At 46.8% G+C, this 27740-nt stretch overlaps 1 protein-coding gene across 1 annotated transcript; it reads right to left on the bottom strand.

Moving 5' to 3' along the window:
- Nucleotides 1–420: 420 nt before the first annotated feature.
- COG7 (component of oligomeric golgi complex 7) lies at nt 421–27740 on the bottom strand. The gene is made up of 18 exons (XM_039492352.1): nt 27371–27740; nt 26255–26467; nt 24518–24666; nt 22910–23026; nt 22551–22719; nt 20107–20189; nt 19226–19348; nt 17018–17216; nt 15037–15164; nt 13756–13910; nt 12563–12679; nt 11339–11404; nt 9803–9989; nt 8380–8520; nt 7825–7908; nt 5514–5628; nt 2582–2725; nt 421–1833 (listed from the first exon to the last, which is right to left on the bottom strand). Exons 2-18 carry the CDS (start codon nt 26421–26423, stop codon nt 1667–1669), a joined length of 2313 nt encoding a protein of 770 aa, XP_039348286.1. The 5' UTR covers nt 26424–26467; nt 27371–27740; the 3' UTR covers nt 421–1666.

Below are 27740 nucleotides of genomic sequence, written 5' to 3'. Positions count from 1 at the left end.
TGTTTAGAGACCAATATCCTTAAAAGCCACTTGATTCCTTTATGTGTCTTCTGATTTCCCCCCCATCTTGAGAGAGGTTTATAGGTCTGGTGCATGCTTTCTACTGATCCTGAAAACTGCCTGGGGAATGAGTGGTGCAGAGGAACAACAGACACATGGCTGAAGATCGGGTCACTGCTGCATACACATAGTCCAATGGGGATTAAGTGCATGTCCTCATCTGCATGAAGGAGTCTGGCACAGAACTCAAGACAAGGAGATATCTGTGAAGATGATCCATGATGAATGGGTGCCTCTCTGGCAGAGCATTCAGCAAATCCAGAGAGGACCAGCTGAGATCAGGAAAATGCCTCTGTTCTAGCTGGAAAAAGAGGGAGAAAGGACAAAGTGCTGGAGCAAAAGAGAAGAAAATCAACTCTGCAGTAGAGAGGTTTCATTTTTATTTGGTTGTATGGGTTGTAACTGCACGTTTCTTAAGTACACACCAGATAAAAGGTACACTCTGCAATTCAGAGGAGGGAAGTTCACTGTCAAATAGATTATTCCATTCTGATAGGAGAGCAGTAAAACCTCAGGGCTGCTGCTGCCAGCAACCAAGAAAGTCGTAATCCCTTTCAGGTACAGCCTGTGCTCAGAATCAAGACACACCTGAATATTTGTGTTGGTTTGCATTCCAGATCAGGACTCCTCTCTTGCCAAAAAAAATGGTTAAAGTAATGTTGCAGATGAAGTATCAAATTCTATAGATAGCTTGGAAAAGCAGTTCAGACTGACAGTACACTGGAGCAGATGTTCCAGGGAAATTCTTCTAGTACCACCCCCTTCTTCCCCCTCCCCAAAAAATCAGGCAATTTCTAAGACTTAATTCACCCAAAAAAGGTTCCCAGAAGCTGAACCTTGCAGCTTTACCCAATGGCATTTGTATCAACCATGATCCCACACAGCCAAAATCCCAACAGTGGGATCAGTTTATACTTTCCCCGAGCCTATACCCTGGGAAGTGTTCCTAGATTAGATAAGCCTTTTCGCAAAAACCCACACACCACACTTTCATCCATTTCACAAGAAGACAACAACACTGCTACATCCAATTCCTTAGAAGCTTCCGAATAGCTTCAGAAGGAAGAAAATCTCCTGAGAAACAACCTACTCAACTGGTTTTGTTGTCAGGGCTTAGTTTGGTCCTGCCTTTTCTGCTAATTGCCGAGACACTACCTTCATGAGATTGTGGATAATGAAAGACTTGAGCAATGGGCATTGCCTGCAGGTAGTAGAGTCCTCATTTCAGTTGATTCACGCTGCACATACCCTGTAATTTCAGTCTGCATTGATTAGACTGCACTAAAAAAGCCCATCATTTCATTGTCATGCGGCATATACTCTCCAGCTAGCGTCAGAACACTTGTCACCAGACAGCTCTAACTCACCCAGGTGGCTGTAGGGAAATGTGGTCATTAAGACATTTTTCTTTTCCATTTCATAGTTCAAAACACCTGGAGAGCTCTCTCAACTTTTCCAAATGAAGAAATGTATTAAATGAGTCACCAATAAATTCCTCTTTTCCCCCAACCACATTCCCATCATCCTTGGAAAGTTTATTGGAGAAAAAGTTCAATTTAGGAAATTTAGCCTTTAGTCAAGAACTCCCCCGCTCGAGGGCTTGGAGTTAATAGTCCACACTTCTCATGGTGGCGATGTTGCTTGCTAGCCTGCGGGGCAAGCTTTTGGCTGTTTGCCTGTAGTCTTCTGGTTTGGTCTTCAATAGAGTAACAATGTTTTGTAGTGTCTTTGAAGGCTGAAGGCCGAGGGCGTCCATCACATTTATCAGATAATCTACAAGATTGAAGGACAAAATGGATTTAAACAGGCAACGGTTACTATGTCAAACAGTCCCCAAAGTAGCGTCATGGCAATTCTGCCCCAGAGCACTACACCAGATGTCCTCTGTCCATCAGCATTAGTTCAGACTAATTCACAGCACCCGAAAAGCGGCTGGAATCTAGTTACGCTCCCGTCGTATATTTTGGATCTTCGGTTACTGCTTTACGTGATCAGCGGTTTTGGTCAGAGGAATGGGGCACATGGTGCTACATTTCAGTAACTGCACAGACTAACAGGAGAGGATTCAATCACTTTCTCTCCCCAGCCACTCAACACCCGTTGGAAAGGCCCAGCTTCTCCAAGTGTCCGGGAGACAAGTCTTGCCAAAACAAAGCTGTCGGGTTCTAACTCTGACCACTTGGTTTATTTCTGCAACTTTACTAGTTGACATTTCCCTCAGAGTGTGTCTTGGCACTAAGGGCGTGCGCCAGACTGCAGCCCAACAGTGGGGAACAATGGGCTTTGAGATTGAACCACTAACCAGCCATCTCAGCTGTTAGCTGCAACATCATCAAAAGCCTTGATATGCAAGATATCGAGCAGCTCCGTTAGGAGCTCTGATCTCCCAAAAAGCCCACTAGGAAATGGCAGCAAACCACACCGTTTGGGAGGTTACTGGCACACTGCAGGATTGGGGTCTAGGAGAGTAAGGCCTGCTAGGGAGAAGCAGCTCACTAGACAATGTATGTTCTGCGCTCACCAATGTCCGTGGCAAGCTGCTTCGCTGAGTGAAGGGTGAGCTCTGGAATCTGTAGGATAACTTCACAGTAGGTTTGCATGGTAGCTCTGGCGATGGAACCTAGCCAGTAGTCAGCCATGTTGTCCAGCTCAGGTAACTCGTCACCTGAACAGAAAATTCTCATTAGCCATCAGAACCCCAACTAGCCTGCGCTTGCTCAGTCTGTAGCTGGGGGTGAATTTTGTGCTAAGTAAAAGAAAAAGTCAGCTTAATCTAAAAACTTTAAGACAAAATCATTAACATCAAAAGCTAAACCACACATATTCTTAGCAAGCTACAGGAGGAAAAGGTAAAGAACAGAATTATCAGACACAGATGATGAACAAGATTGGTTGGGGAAGAGTCAACATGACTTTTGTAAAGGGAAATCATGCCTCACCAATCTATTAGAATTCTTTGAGGGGGTCAACAAACACGTGGACAAGGCAATCCAGTGGATATAGTGTAATTGGACTTTCAGAAAGACTTTAATAAGGTCCATCACCAAAGGCTCTTAAGCGAAGTGAGCAGTCATGGGATAAGAGGGAAGGTTCTCTCATGGATCAGTAACTGGTTAAAAGACAGGAAATAAAGGGTAGGAATAAAAGGTCACTTTTCACAGTGGAGAGAGATAAATAACAGTGTCCCCCAGAGATCTCTATGGGACCAGCCCTGTTCAACGTATTCATAAATGATCTGGAAAAAGGGGTAAACAGTGAGGTGGCAAAGTTTGCTGATGATACAAAATTACTAAAGATAGTTAAGTCCAAAGCAGATTGTGAAGAGTTACAAAGGGATCTCACACACTGGGTGACTGGGTAAAAAATAGCAGATGAAATTCAGTGTTGATAAATGCAAAGTAATGCACATTGGAAAACATAATCCCAACTACACATATAAAATTATGGGGTCTAAATTAGCTGTTACCACTCAAGAAGGATCTTGGAATTACGGTGGATAGTTCTCTGAAAACTTCTGCTCAATGTGCAGCGGCAGTCAAAAAAGCGAACAGAATGTTTGGAACCATTAGGAAAGGGATAGATGATACGACAGAAAATATCATAATGCCACTATATAAATCCACGGTACGCCAACACCTTGAATACTGCATGCAGCTCTGGTTGCCCCATTTCAAAAAAGATACTTTAAAAATGGAAAAGGTACAGAGATGGCAACAAAAGTGAATAGGGTTATGGAACAGCTTCCACATAAGGAGAGATTAAAAAGACTGGGACTATTCATCTCGGGAAAAACAACTAAGGGGGAGAATATGATAGACTTTATAAAATCATGAATGGTGTGGAGAAAGTGAACAGAGAAGTGTTATTTACCCCTTCACACAATACAAGAACTAGGGGTCACCCAATGAAATTAATAGGCAGCATGTTTAAAACAAACAAAAGGAAGTATTTCTTCATGTACCACACGGACAACCTGTGGAACTCATTGCCAAGAGATGTTGTGAAGGCCAAAACTATAACTGGGTTCAAAAAAGAATTGGATAAATCCATGGAAAATAAGTCCATTCATGGCTATTAGCCAGGATGGACAGGGATGCAACCCCATGCACTGGGGTCCCTAAACCTCTGACTGACAGAAACTAAGAGTGGATGATGGGGGATGGATCACTTGACAATTGCTGTGTTCTGTTTACTCCCTCTGGGGCACCTGGCATTGGCCGCTGTCACAAGACAGGATACTGGGCTAGATGGACCATTGGTCTGGTCAAGTATGGCCGTTCTTATGAGGAACACAAAGCATCAAACCATACGCTGCTTCAATTGTCAGTGAAAACAAATGTCCATAAGAGATTAAACACCGCAGACCAAGCCACTTTACAATTTAACACTAAGGGGATAGAATGAGGAAATCAAGTTACAGGTGCTTTCCTTCAGCTCTCACAGAGGTCTGGGTGATCTGATCAGCAACAGCAGAAGGAAGAGCCCTTGATAATCCTTACTTACGCCAATCTGGATACAAGGGCAGGTTGGAAACATGAACATTGTGTATAATTATTGTTCTTTACAGTATGTCTAGTAAACTGCTTGGCAACCCAGGACACCCTCACAATATTGCCCTGTGTATCTCAGTTGGGAATGCACATATCTGCACTGGCATCCATGTCACATGAGCAGCTATCCAGGCCAGCTTTCCATGCCATGTCAGGGTGCAAGCACAGAGGTAACAGAATTGAGGGATCTTCTTCCCCCAGCACTCTCTCCCCAGTTTTGTGTTGCTATGTACTACTTAGGTATGGCCTGTTAGAGTGCCGAGATCATACAATCTTTAAATAGCTAGACAAAATAATCCAAACAGCTTCCATGTGGACAGTGGTTCTCTCAAACATCAGTGGTTTGGTGCCAGCCAAAGAGTGGTGCTCATGATGGACATGTCCACACTGACAGCACAGCTCCAAGCCTTTGTCCAAAATAACAAAGACTTAGAGCTAGAAATAAGTGAACACATCAAGTGCAGCTACAATTGTGACTGAACTTGACACCCAAAGGTAACCACACAGCATTTCCCAGGAACTCACACTGGTCGTGAGAGAGTTCCTAGAGAACCAAATAATGACTTGGTGTTGGCTCGTTAACCGACTCATCTCTTCACTCTCACACATACCCCCCATGGGGGCTCATCCCCTCTGCCGAGCAACTTCCCTCAATACAGACATCAAACACAGCTTGACCTAACGCTTCCAGTTTCAGTGAAGGTGCTGAAGTTTTCCTCATTAACTACGGTCTCATTGTAAGTATTAGTGAGGGACAATTGGAAGGCACTATATGGTTATACAGTAAGGTACCACATCAGCAGGGAAATCAACCTCACATGGCCTCATCCCCGCAACTCATATCTCTGCAATGCTAAACACACGCTTTCCTCCAGGCCCCTCCGTGAATTGGTCTTGTCCTACCTTGCTCTGGTGGATACGGCAGTTTTCCAGCATGTAAGGCTAGTTCCAGAGTGGAATCTTCCTGAGTAACGAATGGCTCGAGATGAAGTGGGAGGGACATGATATATTGTCCAATCTAGGATAAAAAATAAAAGGACTGTAAGCGTGACACTGACTTATTAAGGTTTGTGCATTAAGTGGGCACTTCACTGAATGAGACACCAATGAGAGGAATCCCCACCTACCAGGTCTGAACACAGACCGTGACAGCAGCTCACCAACATACACCAGGCCAGGAAGTGACGTCCATCTCCCATTGACCATTAATTCCCTTTATACAAACAAAGTTTATTTTCCAAGAGGTCAAGGCCCAGTTATAGGGGCAACAATGGCAAGAAAAACTGGTACACAGATTCACACCTATAATTGCATCCTTGACCCCTGCAGGAATTATTGGCGATTCATTTTGTTTTTTGGAATCAATCAGTCAGCTCTGAAAAAAAAAAAAACAGGAACAGGAGGATCACATCACAGAAGAGAAGAAGAAGTTTACACTATCCTCCTCAGAAGCCATTTGAGAGAGGGCCCACAACCCAGGCAGGAGTCATGTGACTCCACGCGGACAACTGCATGGCCCTTGTCCTTTGCACACCAATTGCCTGTATGCTCTGGGCAGGGGTACAGCTCAGAGCACTCTGCCTTCACCCACTGGTCCTCTGGAGAGCTGATGGAGTCTCATTAACATCTCTTTTACTGAGCTCACGTTGCTCTCTCTCTTCTACATATAAAGTCCAGTTACGTGGATTTGATTTTAAAAAGCACTTGTAGCTTTTTGGCCATGCAGCAGCTTGGTTTTGGAGCCACCCAAGGAGAGTCTCAGTCGTCTCAATCCATAAATCACGCTCCCCTCTCAATCACAGGTTAACGGGTGGCTTGGGAAAGGAAGCAGACTTTCTACATGTGAACAAGTCCCAGAAGCCCCTCCTAGGCCCAGAAAGGCTCAAATGCCCTTTGATTCCCTACAGAACGTGACCCTAATTGATGCCATGACGTGCTTGGTTTAAAATTGCTCTCAACTGCTGCCAAACATATCCATCACTCTCATCAGTCCCACCAGGGCCTCTCTCAGGCAGTCTGCATCAGCAGCTTGCTTACAGGAATTTGGTGGCTGGGTGGCCCCTCTCTTTTCTTCCTGCTACACTGCCCAGGAACCTTATGTTGTAATAGAAGCCTCCCAGGTGGCTGAAGTTAGAATTAAGTGGGAAATGACCCCAAAGTTCAGCAGGCTACCAACTTTTGGCATCTACATGCAATGGGGAGAGGCAAATTTCAGAATGCCAACACCAGAAATGAACTGACCACATCCTATGGCCTCAGGCCCTCCCGTCAGCACTCAGCTGGGGCATATCCCCCCGGGTCTATTCCTTGTGCATGTCTGAGAGGGAGACATGCAGAATGAAAGCAGTACTGCCCTGGGCACATCACAGTGAAGAGCACACATCCTCCTGTTTGTCAAATTACACTTGGGGTGGAGTGAGCAATCAGCAGCCAGTAGGTCAGTACAATTCTCCCGAGTATCGGACTGATCTCTGCTCACTGGCACAGGCTTGGAACGACTGCCCCCGGCCCATTTAGAGGCGATAATGAGAAGCAGAAGCAGCACTTGGAAGAGGTTAGGGAGCAGTCCTCAAGCCTCTGCTGGTGAGCAAGGATTAAACAGATAAAGCCAGCAAGACAAACCAGCGAGAACTATCCAGCAAGACTCATGGCCCCCATTCACTCTTGGCATCCCAACACCAGCAGAAAGGGAGACTGGAGAGGCTCCCAGGTACTGAGGGGGAAGAGAGATCAAGCTCTTTTCAAATCAATAATGCCACAAAGTCATCCCAGCATACGGCAGGGACTCCAGCCCTATGTGCTCGGTGTGATTACTCCGCTGAGTTAGCCTCTCCAAGAGCTGCGTGACTGAAGAGATGCTGACAGATGCCACTTTTCCATAGTTACTAGTAAGCGGGGGGCGGTGCGAGGACTGCGGCAGCGTAACCCACCCCAGTACAAGTGTTATCACAACTCAATAGAGAAGTCATTTTCCATCACCTTTCCTGGGATCTCCAGAAACCTCAGTGCTTTCCTGGCACCCTTTACAAGAGGTCCCTTTCCAACAATTGCCTAAAATCCTCAGAGTGGTGAATAGAAATCCTAGGGGTAGGGATCTGAACCAACAAAACAGCAACTCCTGCCCTCATACAATGAGCAAAAATACTCCGACAGCCAAATTACAGAGTGCCCCAAGATTCAGCCATTTCTAGGAACTATCCCCGTGTGCTCTTACATTGCTGATGTACTCAAGAGGAGTCAGACTGAAGTTTGGCAGGTCATCTGTTAGTGTCTCACCAGTGCCAGCTGAGCTCCAGCCCTAGGAAGGAGTAAAGCAGAGAACCAGTCAAAGCTCTCTTCAGCCAGCATGAGCAGCAGCCCCAAAGAAAGGGAGTGGGGTCATACGGTAACAGGTTTCGTGATTGCCAGTGGACTCCTAAAGAAACCAAGGACTGTGGAAAGACCCCTCCTCTAAAACACTCCTCACAGTTCTTTGTACATAGGTTGAAATTAATTATTTTCACAGAAATGTTGGAATGCTGCAGACATAAACCCCAGCAGATGATGCAGTGGTGGTTGGTCCCTTGGGGCTCTCCACTGAAGCAAGAGCACAGTTCCAAGAAGGGAGCTTACATCTGAGTAAACAGAAATCCCCACAGGCGTGAGGGCTATCCAGTAGAGAGGCAATGAGGTCTTACTAGTCCCAGGCTCCCATAAAGTGTGGGGAGATATCCATGCCAGGTTTTCCCACTCGCTATGCTGGATCAGTGGAATCATCCAGGGAACTTACCTCCATCCTGGAAATCAGTAAGAGCTGCTGTTTGATGCGAAGGAAAACAGAGTCAAACGCCAACTGGTGCGCTAGCTGGTTGAGGTGGGTAAGGGCAGATCGAGATGCAGACAACAGGTTGTGGTTACTCGTCCCTTTCTCCTAACACAGAAAGGAACAGTTACATACAGATGCCACTAAACTGATTATAGGAGGCCTAGGTTAAAATATTAGAAAGAAAGGTTTTGATTGGGCTCAGCACAAAGGATCCTTGTCCCGCAAGGGTCAGACATTACCAATGGAGAGCACTACCTCCCCTTCCTACTCAAGGCCCTAGGGAGCAAGGTCCCTGGCACCCTCCATCACCACATCTGCTCCACACCAGTCAGCAGACCTGGTCAGGCACAGAGGGGAGCACACTTGTACATGCTGAAAGGGTGGAAGAGCTGCCACTGCAGAATGCACTCCCCACAAGAAACTGTGGTGAGTCCTAGTGCGCCACCCAGCAGCACGCCCTCTCCACACCCCAGGCAGTACAAACCAAGGCTTAATAGTCACAATCCAACCAAAAGATTTTCCCTGGTTCCGTATAACTCCGTTGGCCATTTGCAGGAGGGGCTGGCAACAGCACAGAGATTTTATTGCGCTCTGCCAGGCAATCGCTAAAAGAAAACTTAGATAATATAATCCATTTGCTCACTAAAGCTATTATGAAGTTACAGAAATAAAGAGGAGGAATACAAACATGACCTTTACATGACCATGGTCAAAGGGCACAAGCAACTGGCCTGCTGTGTGGAATCAAGGAACAGCTTTGCACAAAAAGTTGGTACAGAGAAGGCTGAATACAGAGAGGTGACTATGTTATTTCTACACAAGTCAAATGCGTAATATTGAGGGTAGCGATGCATGAGTTATATGTAATTTAAGTACCAAAAAATTCAGAACACCCTGGGAAAATAAGGAAGACAGAACAAATAACTTAGCTTTATTATTACAAACGATCCAATGAAGGCAAACATACATAAATTAGATCAGTACTGAAGATAAGTGGGGTTGCTTTACCCTGTTCACAGATGCACGCATGAATGCACATGCAGAATTACAGTTCAGGATGGGTACACCAGCAGAGTGGAACCTGCTGAGAAAGTCTTGGAAAGACAATGACCAGACTTGGAGCTCAAGGTGGCCCTCAAATACAAACTTTCCATTGCCTCTTGCCTTGGGATCTCTCATCTGAACTACACACAACCAGAGCTCTGTGCTTCAGAGAGAGGGAGTGAGCCCAGAGCCTAACAGCGCTGAACATTTCATTTTGTTGGGACTGGGGGTGTCGGGAGAACTTGGAACGCCCTTCCCAATCAACAGGCTGCTGTTATGGAGGAATGTGACCAGGCAGTGGCCTCAACTGCCAGATGTGTCCTTGGCAGCACTGCAGTCCTACCTTTAGGGTATGGAGTGTTTCCATGAGGCTGGCATACTCAGACGGAGTCTCCTTCAGGAGGTAATTGTATTCCTGCCAGGGGTTCTTGACTGAGCTCTTCTTCTCTGCAGAGCTGGCACCCTGAAAGCCAGACAGACTACAAGGGCTGTAGGAGTCCAACAGATACTTCCCAGCAGTGGATAAAATCCTGAAACCAACCAACATGACTAAAAGTTACAAGCAAACTCCACTGTAGTTGGCACTGGGTTGCTCCAGGAGAATTCCTGAGCTTCCCCCATGGCTCCTGCCCCAGCCCTGCCTGGAATTTCCCCCGTCCCTTCTGGGAGGCCCCATCTCAGCATCACCAGCTTTACTGACACACAAGGCTCCAGCTTGAGAAATAAAGCAGAGAACAGTGCTAACAGGCCCCCTGCCCTCCATGTGTTTGTTTTTTTAAACTTTGACAAACAAGTTAAGCAGCCTCTACTGGGCCCTGTGGTTAGTTCACTCTGCCCTATCATGTTTCACACCCTCCCTACCACAGCTGGCAGAAATGGTGCCATGTGTTGCTCTGTGGTGACCTCGACCTCACCCCAGCAGCCAATCTTGGAGCATAAGTCCCAGAGGGAGCCCTCCAGGGCCAAAGGAACGTCTCTAAGACATAAAGTGGCCATTCCACAGATCTATCTGCAGCAGAAACTTGCTCCCATGTGGCAATGTGAGGACACACTGCAGCTACAGATATCTGTAGTGTCTCTTAATAATAAGCTTGCAGCATGCCAGAATCTCACCCCAAAATCAGGATGGGAGACAACCCAACCACAAAAACACTCCTAGGTTTAAGGGATTAAGAGTTGGGGCATCCTCTGTAAAATGTCCCCTTACCTGCTCTCCCAGTCACCCCCAAAAGCCACTCTTTGTACACTGCAAATGAAGTTCCCATTAGCTGGTGATTTACAGAATCTTCGATGGAAAAGCAGAAGCCTCAGCACTACAGGGCATGCTTCTTTAGTCTGGCCTGATTATTTACCTAGCTCCTGAATCTCCTGGAAGTCACTACGATGGCTCCTGATAAGAGAGATGGGCTGTATGTGGGCTTTGTCATTAAGCTGCTCATCAGAACTTCCCCAACAGCAGCAGCAGGAGGTGGAAACTTTACTGGCTGCATTTCCTGCCTTCCCAGAACAGAAGCGAGTACCTCAACTCCACACAGCATAGCATCTACGCTGTCTCACTCTGCCAGTGCATGCTCTTCTCTCTATCTCTAACCATCCCTCATTAGAGAGCCCAGCTTCATTTTATAACCCCATAAAGTTTCAAGCTATTGCCTCCCTTATTTCCCCTCCCCTCCATTTTACACATTTGGGTCTTGACCAGGGAGACCTAGGTGGACAGGCTGCATACACAAAGTCACTGCTTTTTCACTCCCATTATCAAAGTTCATAGGCTCTTGCGTTCCTTCTGTAGCCTCCATACAGACGGAGCACCTTGGGGTTTGGTTCCTTTTAACTGGATAGAGACACATACGGATTGCATGCTAACCCCAGCATTTCCTACCTGTTTGCTAGCTGCTGCTCAAAGTCTCCGCACTGCCGAAGGAGTTCACCACAAGTAGCTATTATCCTGGGAGGGAACAGAACAACACACACCACACTGTGAAGCTGGGGTAGGCAGCACAAAGGTTCCAGACTGTCCCTCATGCCATCTAGCCTTAGTATGCAAGTCTCTGGGAATAAAGTTCCTCACCGGATGATTAGAGGGAGCTCTCCCCATGGTAGGAATCACTTTTTCAGCTTGGCAGTTAACTTGATGCTCATACCTTCACTCTCTCCTGCTGATGTCGCACTGTAGCCAGGCCTGCACTATTCCCACCATGGCTAACACCAGCTCAGCTCCAATGGTGGGAGCCCTAGCGGCTGCTGCTATTTTAAGCCATGTCCTGCTCTGAGCAGAATTAGTCAGCACGGTGCTTAAAATGCCAACAGACACCTAACGCTTAATCTCCACTAACACTTCCACGTAGACCGAGCCCTATGTGAAACTGAACTAGCAGGGTCCCATCAGAGCCACATCTGTCTGATATCAAACCAACTTTAAAGTAGATCATACTGGAGGCCTACATTATGGAGCGTCCCTTTCTTAAGCATTCAGATGGTTATGGCCTGAGAGACAAAGGCGCCAGGGTTCCAACTGCCTTGGGGTTTGTTAGGGTTTTCAGAAATTATCACTTTGCCATCCCACTAAGGAGATGTTTTTAAAAATTAAGAACAAAAATCCCTCTAGTTTTGCAGCCACTATCACCATAGAGTGTCCTGTCTTCCCTTCTCCCCAAGCTGCCTGGCTCTGAAGCAGCAGTCAAATTAGAAACATTGTTTTCTACAGTAGGGACAACACTACCACACAGGCTTGTTTGCAGGAGAAGATGTCAGAGAGTTTTCATTCAATTGTTGCCACAAAGAAATCCATTAGTTAATTTCAGCTCTACTCAAAACTGAAAGAGTATGGGTGGGCGAAGAGAATCAGAATTAGCGATAGGTACAAAAAAAAAAAAAATGGTGAATGGGAGTAGGGATTCTTCATACTTCCAAAAGGGAGTCTCAAGCAATAGAGAAAAAAGGAGCTAAAATACCCAGGCCAAAGAAAATAATAATGACCTTTTCCCCCTTCCATTTTCACCTAAAAACCAGCTCGACCTCGGGACCAAATACCATGCGCCATTTCTCAAGAGCCCTGTTTTCAGTGGTTGCTGCACCGTGAGCTTGGCTCACACTGGCACATTACCGGATAGAGTTTTGGAATGCGGTCCAGTCCTCCTGGAAGAGGGAATCCGAGGGGATATCATCCAGTTTGCACTTCTTTCTTATGGACTGCAAAGTAGTAGTGAAGTCAGACACATACCTGTGCAAAGAGATGGAGCAAGACCTCAGACTACAGCAATGGCACTTGCTATGAGCAGTTCGCTTCGTCTCAGGCAAAGAGCCAGAGACACTTGAACAAGAAGAGGAGCACGAAGGAAGCATTCCTTGCTCCAGCCCAAATCCCGACATTTGCAGGCTGGAGGTGGCCAGCAGTAGCAGGTCCAGGCCCAACCTGGAGGCCGAGGGGGTAGGGTGGCACCCAGAGTACCAGCCAGAATAGCTGAAGTAGTAATATTGCTTTGCATCTAAGTGACTGGAAGCCACGGTTATCAAGCTGGTATGAGCAGAGCACTTCCGGTGTCACGAGCATTACTGCTCTCTTCTAGAACAGATGAGCCGAAGAAGTCAGAGGCTATTGCTGCTCGCAGCTCTCTCGTTCCCTCACCAAAGAGCAGTGCTCTGCTTTCACCTACTCACAGAACAGGGCTCTCCCCAAAGAACCAATAATGCACTGATGCCAAGGCTTAGTTTATGCAAGGTTAGCAGCTGCCTTGGCCCAGGGGAAAAAGGGTAAGTAGGAGAAATCAGTACTGGAATGCTCTTTTCAATGGGAGTATGTAATAGATTTAAAAGGAAAAAATACATTGCCTCTAATTAGTGCCACTCATTCTACAGGGAAGTTATGCAGCAAATACTGTAAGTGGAAGGTCACTTGTGCGCCTTAAAGTACGTTTCCCTCTGAGGTTTATGCTCACCAGCCTACCAAGCCTCTCTTCTATTAGGTCTTCTCAGAAGTGGTTCTTTCCCAGAAGTGCTTTTAGGCACTTTATCAATGAAAATTCAGGCATTCTGCAGCTATGAGGAGCTTTACCTCCAGTCATGTTTAACTTCCTCTTTTCATAAAAAGCAACAAGTCGAGGGATCTTTATTGGCTGAGCAGAGTGGCAGATCACAAGGGAAGGGATTATGCTAAACACTAGCTGTGTCTATAGAAATGTGACAATATCACAAACCACAAAGTCCTCAGGCTCTCCCCCCATTGCATTCAGAGCCACCTGCTGAACACTCGCTCACTCGCCAGGGATAAGTGTATTAGAAAGACAGAAAATGCTTTACTTTTTGAACAGAGCTTTCAGCGCCTTCAGCAGCCCACACACCCCTAGCCCATCAGTGAGTTTAACGCAGTTGTCGATGGCTCCAGAAGCCAGACTGAAGAGTTTGTTCACCGAGTGGCTCAGTTCCTGGACGCAGTCAATTACTTCCCAATGCTCCTGGAGAACAAAAAATACACTGGTTGATCCCAACCCTCCTTCAGCAAGTGTCCCTGCAGTAACCACATTGTACCAGGTCTTTCTGTAGCTAACACTGTAGTTGCTGTAACACCCGGATGGGGAGGGAGGAAGTTTAACCCAACAGGCAAACCTTCCCGTCAACATCTAATTGTCTCGTGGAGTGCACTGAGGGCTAACAGTCTCCTTTGTTTTCATCCTCCTACACCGTGATAGCACATAAAAGTCAGATTGCCATCTCCTATTCTCATCACTGCCTCCAGACAGAACACACTGACCTAACCTTCCTATAGGACAGTGTTTCTCAACTTTTTTTTTGCTGGACTTTAAAAAAATAATGGTGAGCCCCCTCCTAAGCTGGAGTCTGAGCCCCGCCACCCTGGGCTGAAGCATGTAACTTAGCTTTGCAGGGCCCTCTGTAGCACAGGGCTCCAAGCAAGGGCCCTGCTTGCCACCTCCTAATGCCAGCCCAGCACTTGCAACCCCCAGGTTGAGAAACACTGCTACAGGAGATTCTTCTACAGGAAATTCCCTCTCCCACCCACTCCGTCTATGGTAAGAAGACAACAGAGGAGGCAGGAACGCACATAGCTAGTCTATGTAACCATTTGTCATGGTTATGCCATCCTCCCTGCAGTGGTTTGGTATATCCACTTGCAGCATAAGAATTTGGGACAGGGACTATCTTCTAGCTATACAGCGCCTAACACAATACCCCACCTCCACTCATCCTGACTGAAGCTCACATATGCAAAAGGTTAAAAGACACAAGGCAAACTCAGAGGTTTTCTTCCTTGCTTCTAATAGTCTAAGTGTCCAAACCTTATCCCAAAGGTTTCCCCTACATCAGTCAGATGCATGAAGCACCAGTTACTGGGGGATTGCCCAGGAGCAGACAAAGCTGCTGGAATTAATTTTATAACTTAAGTAAAAAAAAGCAATATTTAAATTAAAAGAAAGATATCAACGGAAATTGCAAATGGAAAATGCTAGCCAAAATCTAGGGTCCAACCACCCTCACAAAGATCTTTTAAACTACTTATAAATATTAGCCTCCAATTACCTGCTGACTACTACTGTACAGATGGAGCAGAATACATTACATTACCAAGGGCACTGCACTGATCTGGATGAGGAGATTTTCTTCTTCCAGGTCTCCGTACCGCAGCTGGTAGGGCTTATACGGACCATACACTACTTCCACCAGTTCCATCACCTTTACCAGGTTATGCTCTTCTATAAGGAATCAGAAGTGAGTGTACAAAGAAATAAACAAACTGCTAAAAGGTGGCCTCAAAGCAGCACGTTAGGCTCTTTCAATGAGTTGTGTCTACTGACAGCCACTACCACGTGCGCATATACCTTGGGACTTTGCCTGGCAGCTTTAAAGCTGAGCCGCAGACTTTTTAAACAAATGGGAATATCACCACTATCGGCTCCTTAATACCCAGGTATTCTATTTCAACAAGCACAGCAGGAATATTAAGCCATATTCCTGGCTGCTCAAGAACAATCTGGGGCCACAAGACTTCCAGCCAGCTATCACCCATCCCAGCCTGCACAATGAGAGATGAAGCAAGGAATCTGTCTGAACTGTGCCTGCCTACAGAGGACATAGTCTCATTTTATGTCCCATCAAAGATTCTAAAAGGAAACTACACAGTCTTCATTCATACCTAAAATAAATGATGCCAACTCGTTTCATGTAGACTACTACACAGCCACAGTCAATCCCGACCTGGCCTGAAAGTGAACCAGTTGACCCAATGCCCCACTGCCAATCTGCTTAGTCACCCAGCTCCCCCACTCCTATGATGCTTCTGCTTGTGTGTGTCGCTTTTAGAGCATGGCACCTTGTTGCAGGGTAATATGCAAATAAAGAATGCAACTTTTACTCTCAACAGTTCAGTAACTGGTTTCCTAGTCTCTTATTTTACAGACTCCGGCTTCTTCTCTCCAAATTCCTTCTATACAGTGTCTATGGTATTTGTTACCTACATCAATTAAGCCAGACCAGGGTGTAGCAAGTGTTTGTTAGGAGTGCACAATGACTTCCAACGAAAAGCAGAACACAAGCACAGAACAATAGCCACACTTCCTGGAATGGCACAGCCGTTAAATGTGATCTACTAAAACTGGGTTTAAATAACTGAGGAGTATGATGCAAAGCAAACATAGGCAGGAAATGCAGCGTTAAAGATAACCCATCAACCTTAACATGGGAATTTCCTGAACGCTCTCTTTGAAGGGACACTGTGCCAAATTTAGATACATCTATAAATGTTCATACATTAAAACTGTGCTGAGCCTATATAATCATATGGTCTCATTGCTGTTAACTCACCTTCCTTCCTCCCTTACCTCCAAAGGTTTGCATCAACCACTCATGGATTTCTGTCTAAAATTAAACTGCAAATGCTTTAGGGCAAGGAGAGGGTCTTTACTTTGTTCTGAACAGCACACTTTTAGGCACTAAACAAAAGCACCCGTCAGAAATAATAAAATTTGACCCAGCAGTTTAATTTGGTTAAAACATGGTTTTCATAAAACCTAAGACCAACAGAACAGTTTCCACCATTTTTTTTTTCCTTCCAGTGAAAACCATTTTGGCAAACTTTCCCTTGCAGAGTCTGAGAAAGCAAATGATCAGGAGAACTTGTTAAGAGAGGTGCGGTCTAAACCAAGAATTCCTGAGCGTTTATTGCCATGTGATCTCAGTAAAGTCAAGTATCTTCTGACTCCATTTCTCCAGTTATAAGACAGGAGTAAAACTGATCCACCTTACAAGGATGTTGTAATTCACCCACACAAATGTTGTAAAAGGAAAGTGCTAAGTATCATTTACACAAGGTAGCAAGGTACTATCAAAATAGCTCTGCTTCAGTACACACAGCCAGGATTGTGTCAATATATTTGGGATAAGTTAAATATATATTTCAGTACAAATATTATGTAAACAGTAAACACTGCAGATGAAATCCAAATCCCTTACATGAAAACAAAACAAACCACAGAACCCAAAGGCTGTACAGAGGGTTACACAAAAATATACCATAAAGCCTGGGAATATTTGAAATAACAGTCCCTACTTAAGTTAGACAGCATTGCTACTTCCAAGCCTCTTGCAAAGTGGGCTGTGGTGTCATGCAGCTCCAGCAGCTTATTGAGTTTGGTTTCCTGGCCAGCTCTCTCCATTGCAGTGCTGAGGCAGACTGGGATTGAAGGCACCAAGGCACCTAATGTTTGGATCAGCAGCACAGTCACAATTTCATGGGGGTTCTTAAAAACCTGCATGAACAAGAAAGCTATTAGCATGAGCCTGTTAACAGAAGCAGCCCACTGCTTCTGTGTAAACTGAGCCCCAGAACAGAGCCCCACATTCCACCACTTTAGCAAGGACACCAGCACAATGACCTAGTCAACAGAAGCCCCCAGAAACAATTCACAGGGCAGAAGAGATTAAACTGCCCCAAAGATGAAATTTAAATGATGTTCATTAAGAGGCAATTGCGTGGCACATCAAGAACACCGCACTCAGGAAACCGCCAGATCACTGGATCCTCTCTGGGCATGTGCAATCCCAACTAACACTAATGGGAGCACATCTGAAAACTCATAAATGTTACCAGACTAAAAGCAGGGCCAGGTAAGATTTCGGGAACCTTGCTGACTCAGCATGCAGGAGAGGCTGACTAAATGGCAGCAGAGAATCTATGATGTTGAGCAGAGGCTGGATCCAAAGGAGGACAGGCAAATAATGGACAACAGAGTAGAGAAACAAAAGTAGAGAGCATGCTGTGTCTTCAAACAGAATTTAAACAGGTACCTTTGAAAGACATGAGGAAAGGGATAAAGAATCCCAGGAATAAGCAGCTAGGTGACTAGTCAGGATGGACCGAGGAGAGAGTTGGGAAGCACTACGTTCTAGCCCCAGCGAGAATGTAACCAGTTGGCAAATGTTATCCTGAGATCAGCATAAGGCTAACTTCACATTCATCTTTGTTTGCGGCAGCTTTTATCATCGCCACTTTTGACTGACTGGTCAGCTATTCTCTCTAGGTATTTATGCTGCCCCCACCACTGCAGTACCAGAACATATACCCCAGTATCCAACTCGCAGCAGTAAAACCATGATCAGCAAGTAGAACAGGAAAGAAAAAATGGTTTTCCTAACACAGGCAGTGCAGGAGGACTAGGGAGAAAAGCCCAGGGAGACATGAGCTTTGGCCCACATGGCAAGGCCCCTCACAATACCCCAGTCCTAGAGCACATGCTAGTGAATAAGCCAGCATCTGAACTGTGATTCACAATTGTTATGCAGGAAAAAATCCCAAGACATTATTTCAAGGTAAGGCTGGGTATCCTTGCAGGAAAGGCCTCAGCCCTTGTTACAGACTTCATACCCATAAGATAACGATCTCCCTTACCCTTCACGGGTGAAAACGCTGACAGACTCAACAATGTCCAACACAATTTGTTAGGCTAAATGAAGAGAGGCTAACTCCTTTTGGGGTCAGGTGTAAGTATGGTAAGCTCTGCATTTACAAATTCAAATGCTTTTCTTGGTACTGCACAATCCTGAGGGGTTCCAGCAGGAGTTCCCCCAGAAGTCACACACAAACCACCACAAATCAGTCAAGCAATCCCTCCAGGGCCTCCTCGAGGTCAGGCGATAATGAAATTCAGGTATTTCAAATGTTTTGCAACAGAACAAAATGCAACACTGACAAATTAGATTTCATGTACGATACAGATGAAAGAGATAGAGCAGCTTTAACAGCAGCAATGCAGAGATACTGCCACTGGTCTTGAGTCAAACATTTAATCTTTCTGTGGCAGCAGAGGAGCTAGATCAGGGGTCGGCAACCTTTCAGAAGTGGTGTGCCGAGTCTTCATTTATTCACTCTAATTTAAGGTTTCGCGTGCCAGTGATACATTTTAACGTTTTTAGAAGGTCTCTTTCTATAAGTCTATAATATACATACAACAATAGTTTAGTTCTAAAGTAAATAAGGTTTTTAAAATGTTTAAGAAGCTTCATTTAAAATTAAATTAAAATGCAGAGCCCCTCAGACCGGTGGCCAGGACCCGGGCAGTGTGAGTGCCACTGAAAATCAGCTCATGTGCTGCCTTCGGCACCCATGCCATAGGTCGCCTACCCCTGAACTAGACCCTCAAAGCAAGTGCCAAGACTTTAGTGAAGACCATGAGCTGATCAATTATTCTGAGCCTTATGGGAATTTGCAGTCTGCGTTCCCACACATTGCACTGATGTGGTTAACTGACAGTAACAGTACCTGCATGACCCACTGGAGTTGTGAATGCCACGTTCCAAGCAGAGTATCATACAGTTCAGTCAGCTGTCGATTTAAACTTAAGTCGCTTTGGCAAAGATCCTGCCAGACTGTCACCAGCTGCACCTGCAGGGGTAATAAAAGTCATGCACGCTACAGAACTGAGCCTTGTTAACTCAAATAGAGACATGTCCTAGGGAAACTGCTTTTCCTCAAAGGCAGCACCCCTCAGATTTGAACGTACCACCCTGCGATCATTCAGCACCCAAGAGGACTCAGACTTTAAAATGTGAAGCTAAAGGCTTCTTGGCTTATCCAAAGATTTAATTAACCTTGGTATTTTGCTCATAAATGAGACTGAAACCAATACTACCCCATAACAGTTGAAATATCTGGCAGGCCCCAGCCCTGAAGCTAATCCTCACAAGGCCCATTGATAATAGGGCTTTGGAGGATCAGGTTAAGGGCAATGAACCATCCAGAATTCCAATCCCATCTGAAGAGAGTTTCCATAATTCAGCAGCAGCAAATTACAATAAAGTTTATAACAACTAGAAATCATAAAAGGAAAAGGCAACAACCAAACACCTTCTCAGGGCACAGAGGGATGCACAAGTACATTTTTCATTTGGCCTACTAGCTGCTGTAGGAAGGTACAAGAAGACTCCTTTGGAGAATTATTCCCCAAACCCCCTTGTGTGGAGTAATCACAGCCAGGAAAAGATTCAGGTGGATGAACCTTGGAAGAGAACAGGCATCATCCTCAGTTTAAATTGGACAAGTGAGATGACCAGAGTGGCAGCCCCCCCTATAGACTAAACCAAGGAACTACTCCACATTTCACTCCCCCAAATTAAAATGTGACCATGACAGAGACTAGATACCTTGTGACATTTGTAGTAATAAGCCAGGAGTTGGGGCATCCGATCAATTTCAGTGAAGACTTTCACAAACACTTTTGCCTGGTCTAAATACAACAACATGGAACATCAGTTAACAGGTCACCCTCCTAACTTGTGTGACAGAGGTACTGCCCTGAGCAAAACAAGTCTTCTGGACTAAGCAGGAAATTCCACCCTCTTCAGTTTGGAGAAGAGCCTGGATACAGTGTGTGGGATGTAGCACCACAATACGTGGGGAAAGTGACAAGGCCTTCCTGTGTTCCTTTCCCTTCACCTAGGGCAGTGCCTCTGAATCCATGGCCACAGAAATTCCAGAGTGGGTAGAGTAAAGTAATGATGGAAGAGTTTTTAACTTCCCTTGGGAAAACATTTCTAACTCCAGACCCCCTGTAACAGTACTGAGTCCCAAAAAGACTAGATGCTTTTTTCAGACAGAGCTAGTGCCCTCCAGACCAGAGCATGTGTCAGTAGAACCGAACTGCACTCCTCAGTTTTGCCTTCCTCACCCCCAGGTGCCAGGACCACAATTAGCTGTCTCTTCACCTTGACTAAATGACCCAGCTATCATTTACTCAAAGCCTGAAAGTCTCCCTGCTCCCTTTGTATTACAAAACACACTTGGATTCAGAGATGTTAGTAATGACGTATTTAGGAACTTGTTTCTGGTTTTCTGGCAGGGCCCTGGTGGCTTCCTGTAAATCTGACACCCAGCAAGTAGCTAGAGTTGCTCTAGAGCAGTACAAAGGAGAGAACATAACCTCCCCCCACCCCAAGGACATATTTGTTGTCCTGTGTTCCTACAACTGGGTCAGATCTAAGCAAGAACTCTTGAAGAACTCAGAAGAACATGTGAAATACTGTCAACAGAAAAGGAAAAGTATGTTTGCCAGCTGCTCCAGAGGAAATATTAAAAGGGTCATAGACTCAGGGCTGCATTTATCTCAAAGTGAGCCAGAACATTTTGAATAACTAAGCTAAGGAATGGACCCATTTCCAATACACAAGTGCCACCTGCTGTCACTTTCCTACCACAGCTAGGTGGCATACCTAAAGAACTCATATGGGACACATTAACATCATGCAGCATCTATGAGGCTCTCCTCTTGTAGGTGGGAGAAAACATTCTCAAACATCACTGTGTGTCTTGCATCTGCCTGCAAAAGGGCCATACAGCCCAACAGCAGCAACCAGACAGACACACATACTGAGACAGATGGGAAACAGAGCCAGTGTGATGGACTGGAAGACCAGAAATGGGAAGAGAAAAGCAAAGAAGAGAGGAGTAAAGGAGGAAGAGTGTGAAAAAGAACACAAGCACATAAACCCTTCATATTAACCTCTTCCTTCCTCCCTCTGCTTGTCTCACTCTGCATCTGGTCTTAAATTAGAAAATAAGCTCACTGGGGCATGGACTGTCTCAGTCTGTGTTTGTGCAGCACAATAGCATGATCGTTATGGAGGCCTCTAGGTCAGGGGTTCTCAAACTGCAGCTCAGGACCCCTCAGGGGGTCGCAAGGCTATTACATGGGGGGGTCATGAGCTGTCAGCCTCCACCCCAAAGCCCGCTTTGCCACTAGCATTTATAACGGTGTTAAATATATTTAAAAGTGTTTGTAATTTATAAGGGGGGAGAGGATGTCGCACTCAGAGGCTAGCTATGTGAAAGGAGTCACCAGTACAAAAGTTTGAGAACCTCTGCTCTAGGTGCTATTGAAATACAAATAATAAACTGACAGTGTAAGAATGGGGAAAGGGAGCAAGGCCAGACCAAAAAACCCAAACCATTTTATAACTTTCTCCCTTGTTTTGAATGCAACTTTTACAAGGCAATAAAGAGTCATCGCATTTCCCAATGAATTTATCCACTGATTACAATATCAAGCGTTGCTACATACGCTCAGCAGCTCTTTGATATAGCAGCTACAGGGGTCTTAAACACACTCAAGAAACATTTCCCAACCTGGATCGCATTCAGGGGTGGAAAGAAGGCTGCAGACTATGGGAGAACCCAACATGTACTGGGCTGCGGACTGCTGTCCCATGCATCTCTTTTCATTTGATTCTGGCAAGAAAGTGCATGTAACCCAGCCCCAGAGAGACCCAATGGATACACTCCCAACCCAGGCAGCATTTAGCTTTCTGGTGAGCAAATTCCAAAACAAACAGAAACAGAAAGCAAAAGACGAGAAAGAAAAAAGAACAGACGCAGAAATGAAGAAAGGACAAATTAAACAGGAGATGGTGGGAGGTGTACAAAGCTTGACAGAAGGAGCACCAATCTGCCAGTCCATTGCAAAGGGAGCTCCAACAGCAGCTGGGGGGCTGGAAGCATGCTACTGAGAGCACCATGACTCACTCTCCTGATGAGGGCACGACCTACATATAAATACATCTGTGCTGAAGACAAGGGAAAGAGCCATACTGACCTACAGACTGAGCATTGAAAGTGGCCACAATCTGGGGGCTGGCCATGGCTTCTAGCCGGTTCTTCAGAGCCTCTAGGTGCACACATTTCTCAGAGTAGTCCGGAGTGTCCACAAGCATCGCCAGGCTGTTCTGCATGCCTGTTAACTTGGCAGAGATCACAGACACATCCTGCCACCAAAGGAAGTTAGGGGGTTGTTAACACAATATCAAAAATGCCAAGTCCTAAGTTCCACAGTGACATCTGGGAAGCAGAGGTATATTTCCATTTGAAAGGTGACTTGAAAGGACTTGTTTTAAAATTTGGTTTCTTTATGATTGACAGTTTTCATGCCTTTGTCTTTTTCAAGCAGGTACCTACTTGTGTTTTAAAAGTTTCCTCAATATCTGCACTCAGTGTGCTCCACTTGTCTGCTTCCTGGAGGGACTCAGCAGCCAGCTGCATTCTGGATTTCACTCGATCAAGCTCTACCAGGACCTGAAACAGAGATGGAACTGCTGCCCATCAGAACTGGGGACAAATGTGCAAGCTGCTTGATTTGGTCGGAAGTAAGGTGGGGGGAGGGGGGGAGGTTATTTCTGTTATATTTGTGTTTAAGAAACTGGGTGATAGCAATTTCAGGAGGAAGTTGTGTAAATCCCTAAAATTGATTTTAGCCAAAAGTGGATCATCTCTCCGAGGAGCTGAAGAAATTAAAATCAATTTTAAAGTTGAACCAGCTGATGAGCATCATCAGTAGAGATTTGAGAACATAATGAGGAATGTTGCTTTTATTCAGGGTCTACACTCAACTCTAAACAATAATATGGATATGTGATCCGAGGGGAAGGGGGATGGGCTCTGATGGCAGCTAAAGCTGCAGAAACAACTTGCAAAACAATTCACCAAGATCTGCAGTACTGTGGGTAAACCATCAGCCCCTCTGCTTGAGCAGCTCACTCCTGAATCATCACAAGAAAACAAGCATACCTATAAACTGGTTTGAATTTGGGATTCAATATAATCACTGTCCATTTTGTCTGGAAAATGCGAAGCAACTCTATAGTATGGAATTAATAAGACACGACCACCAATAAGCTCAGACAATAAAGGCTTCTGCATCTTGCTGCCTGTCATGAAAGATGGATCGCTCACATGAGGAGAGTTATAAGCTCATGAAGGTCTGATCAGAGCTAGTTCTAGTCTGGGTTGCTAACATCTATGTCTTGGTGGTAAGGTGGGTTACTGCATTAGCTTTTCACTTCTGAGTACACAGTGCATGGCTGAGTTAACAAGGAAAATGCTTTTGGGCATGTCAACCTAGTCTCCCATCTGTCCACATATAAAACCACCATACAGCATCATTCTCTGCTTAAGAGAGGCTTTGGACTCGAATATCAGGGGTGCTGCAGCCCAGAACCAAGCCACAATCTGTAGGGATGTTTGCATTGCGTCTGCCCATGCTACGTCCCGCTCTGGACACTTCTATTAGTTCTTCAATTTAATAAGCACTATCATTCATTCACAATAAGAAAAAGTCAATATCTCCAGAACTTTTTACTTCTTCACAAAAGTACGAAAAATCTGAAGGAGCCGACAGACTATCAAATTGCTGAAGCCTAGCACAATCAGACTGTTGTTCAGAGAAGTTACCAGATTGTAAGAGTTTTTAGTGACTGTTCTGCTTGAAAAAAGCATAGAGATTCCTTGCATCTAGGCTCTCATAGCCTCAGAACTTGCTGAAGTGCATCAGGATGACAGTAGCAATTTTAAAAGGACACAATATCAGAGCAGGAAATCAGTCTCCCTTACTTGTCAGCATCTACCAGAGCTCAAACTGCTGCAGAGCACTAACAGAGCCCCCCTGGAACTGCACAAACCAAAACAGTCTTCAAAAAGAACAGAAGTACTTGTGGCACCTTCAGTAACTTTGGCAGCTACAGCAAATTTGGAAATCACAGGCAAATATTTAGTGAGGAGAGAAGTTACCTGCATTGACTGAGCTGTGTCCTCTTCAAATTTCTTAATGTCCTCCTTAACAAGGATCATTTGTTCCTTCAGGAAAGTTGCCTCCTGTTTCAAGGCTTCCACATCCCGAAGGACTCTGGGCATGTTCTGGAGCGCCTGGTGGCTTGTTTCTGCAGAAAGAAACAGCAATGGAATGCCAAGGGACTCAATCCTCACATAGAACAAACTTCCCAAGTTTACAACAAATCTTCATTGCTGCATTCAAGCTACAGCAGAATCTCAGAGTTACAAACATCTTGGGAATGGAGGCTGTTCGTAACTCTGAAATGTTCATAACTCCGAACAAAGCATTATGGCTGTTCTTTCAAAAGTTTACAACTGAACATTGACTTAAGACAGCTTTCAAACTTTATTATGCAGAAGAAAAAAAGCTGCTCTCTTTTCTTTTTTAGCAGTTTACATTTAACATAGTACTGTACTGGCTTTTGCTTTTTGGTTGGGTGGGGGTGAGGGTCGTCTCTGCTGCTGCCTGATTGTGTACTTTTGGTTCCAAATGAGATGTGTGGTGGACTGGTCAGTTCGTAACTCTGAGGTTCTACTGTATATTTAATAAGATCTTCCAGATCTGGAATAGCAGGGCATGCTGCATATTAGGGACAATCCTCTGAGCGTTTGGCAAGTGCCTATCAGCATATATAAATAATACTAAGGACAAAGCATATAAAGCAATGCTGGCAGGGGGATTGGTAGGAGGGCAGAAGAGGAAAGAACAATCAGGCTGGAATACCAGAAGATGCTACAGGTCAGGACAGAGATGGGCGGGAAAAGACTCTCATCCTGCAAGAGTTTCAAAATTTCAATTTTTTTTCCTATTCCAAGTCAGCACAAAAAGTCAAAATCCTCAAACTAATAATCTAAAAAACCCAACACACACAAAAATGGGTCAGGTCAATCAAAACATTTCATTTCAATATTGACTTTTTTTTAAAGAACATAAGAACATAAGAATGGCCATACTGGGTCAGACCAAAGGTCCATCCAGCCCCGTATCCTGTCTACCAACAGTGGCCAATGCCAGGTGCTTCAGAAGGAGTGAACCTACAGGTAATGATCAAGTGATCTCTCTCCTGCCATCCATCTCCACCCTCTGACAAACATAGTCTAGGGACATCATTTCTTACCCATCCTGGCTAGTAGCCATTAATGGACTTAACCTCCATGAATTTATCCAGTTCTCTTTTAAACCCTGTTATAGTCCTAGCCTTCACAACCTCCTCAGACAAGGAGTTCCACAGGTTGACTGTGCGCTGTGTGAAGAACTTCCTTTTATTTGTTTTAAACCTTTTATTTGTTTTGTTTTTTTAAAGAAAAACTTATTTGTATAAATTAACATTTTAAAATGAAAAATTGTTTCAAAATTAAAAACAAAACTTTGTTTCAAAAATATCAACATGGGATGTTTCAATGATCTCAACAAATACATTTACCATTTTCAAATTGGGAGATTGGTCAAAACTGACCCCGTCTCACAAGCGATTGTGGTTTCCAGGAATCAATGTTTGTTTGTTTGAAAGTGTCAGAAAATTCCCAACCTGTTCTCCTCAGCAGGGCGGTGGCGCTCGCAGCTCCCCAGGAGGAAGCTGCAAGGCAAGTGCCGGCACCCGCCCTGGCTGCAGGAAGCGCTGTCCCCTCCCCACAGGGTCACAAAACCCGCTCCCGGGTTTGACAGCCCAAGCGCAGGGAACCCCAGAGTGGCACCTTCCACGGCATTGTTGACCTCCTGGATGAAGAGCTGCAACTTCATCACCAAGGTAGCGGCGTGGGCGTCCACTTTGCCGGGGGCATCCTGCTGCTGCACGGCCCGGAAGGCTCCATTCACCCAGCCCTTCACCTCGAAGTCATCGGCCAGGAACTTGGAGAAATCCATCCCGGGCGCGGGCCGCTGCGCCGCCGAAGATCAGAGCTGGGCTCCTAAAGGCCGGGAGGGAGCGGGGAAAGCGGGGCTGAGCGCAACACCAGGGGGTCGCCTCTTCTCGCCAGCCCCCGCTCCACCGGGGGGCGGAGCGGGCAGCGCAGCCCGCCCCCTGCCCTCCCAGCTCCCAGCCTGGCCCGCCCCCGAGCTCCCCCCCCGGCGTCCGGCCCGCGCCCCCTCCCCTCAGCTCTCATCCCCTGTCACCCGCCCCCCAGCTCCCAGCCCGGCCCGCCCCCGAGCTCCCCCACCTCCCCCGGCCCGCGCCCCTCCCCTCAGCTCTCATCCCGTCACCCGCCCCAGCTCCCAGCCCGGCCCGCCCCGAGCTCCCCACTGCCCGCGCCCCTCCCCTCCTCAGCTCTCATCCCCTGTCACCCGCCCCCAGCTCCCAGCCCGGCCGCCCCAGCTCCCCTCCTGCCCGCGCCCCTCCCCTCAGCTCTCATCCCCTGTCACCCACCCCCAGCTCCGCCCCCCCGGCCCACGCCCCTCCCCTCAGCTCTCATCCCCTGTCACCCGCCCCCAGCTCCCCCTTGCCCGCGCCCCCTCCCCTCAGCTCTCATCCCCTGTCACCCGCCCGCGCCCCTCCCCTCAGCTCTCATCCCCGGTCACCCGCACCCCAGCTCCCCCCCCCAGCCCGCGCCCCCTCCCCTCAGCTCTCATCCCCTGTCACCCGCCCCCCAGCTCCCGGCCCAGCCCCGCCCCCCAGCTCCCGGCCCAGCCCCTGCCGCCCGGCCCGTCCTCCCCGGCCCGCAGCCCCCTGGGTCTCACCGCTCTCCGCCCCCGCTGCCCCGCCTGGGCCTGGGAAGGGGGAGCTGGAGTCACGGAGGCCCCGACGCCCCCGGCCCACGCAAGGCCCCGGGGGAGGCCGGCTCGGGTGGGGGGGGGATGGGACGCCCCAGACTCACCGTCCCCGCAGGCGGCGGCAGCCATGTTGGTTAGGTCACGAACAACAGAGTGCAAAGGTTGCCGGGAAACGCCAAGTGCCCGTCCCAGCCGGCCACCGTACCCAGCCGCCCCGAGGCTTGCTCTGCGATCGGCCCCGCCCGGCCACTGTAGCGGCCCAGCCAAGCCGCCCACGGGCCTCGCCCTGCTCCCCCCACTCCAGGCCCGGCTCCCGCCCGCTGCTCCAGCCGAGGGGCCGGGCCAGTGGTGCCTTCCTGCGACGCTTGGCCTGGGGGTGTCGAGCCGCTCCGCCCTGCGGGCCGGGGAACCCGCTCCCGGTGCCCCAAAGCGTCTCCCCCAGCTGGGGTGGCCGGGGGTCCAGTCTCGCCCTAA

Source organism: Mauremys reevesii, linkage group 10 (genome assembly GCF_016161935.1).
Source record: "Mauremys reevesii isolate NIE-2019 linkage group 10, ASM1616193v1, whole genome shotgun sequence".
In the NCBI taxonomy this organism is placed as follows: domain Eukaryota; kingdom Metazoa; phylum Chordata; order Testudines; family Geoemydidae; genus Mauremys; species Mauremys reevesii.
This window is presented reverse-complemented; position numbering and strand designations above follow the sequence as displayed.

Coding starts and splice junctions, on each gene's coding strand:
- COG7 (XM_039492352.1), bottom strand. CDS start 26,423: ATGGATTTCTCCAAGTTCCTGGCCGATGACTTCGAGGTGAAGGGCTGG. Junction 22,720..22,909: donor AGGAAACTTTTAAAACACAA/GTAGGTACCTGC, acceptor CTTTGGTGGCAG/GATGTGTCTGTGATCTCTGC. Junction 13,911..15,036: donor AGATCAGTGCAGTGCCCTTG/GTAATGTAATGT, acceptor TTTGTTCTCCAG/GAGCATTGGGAAGTAATTGA.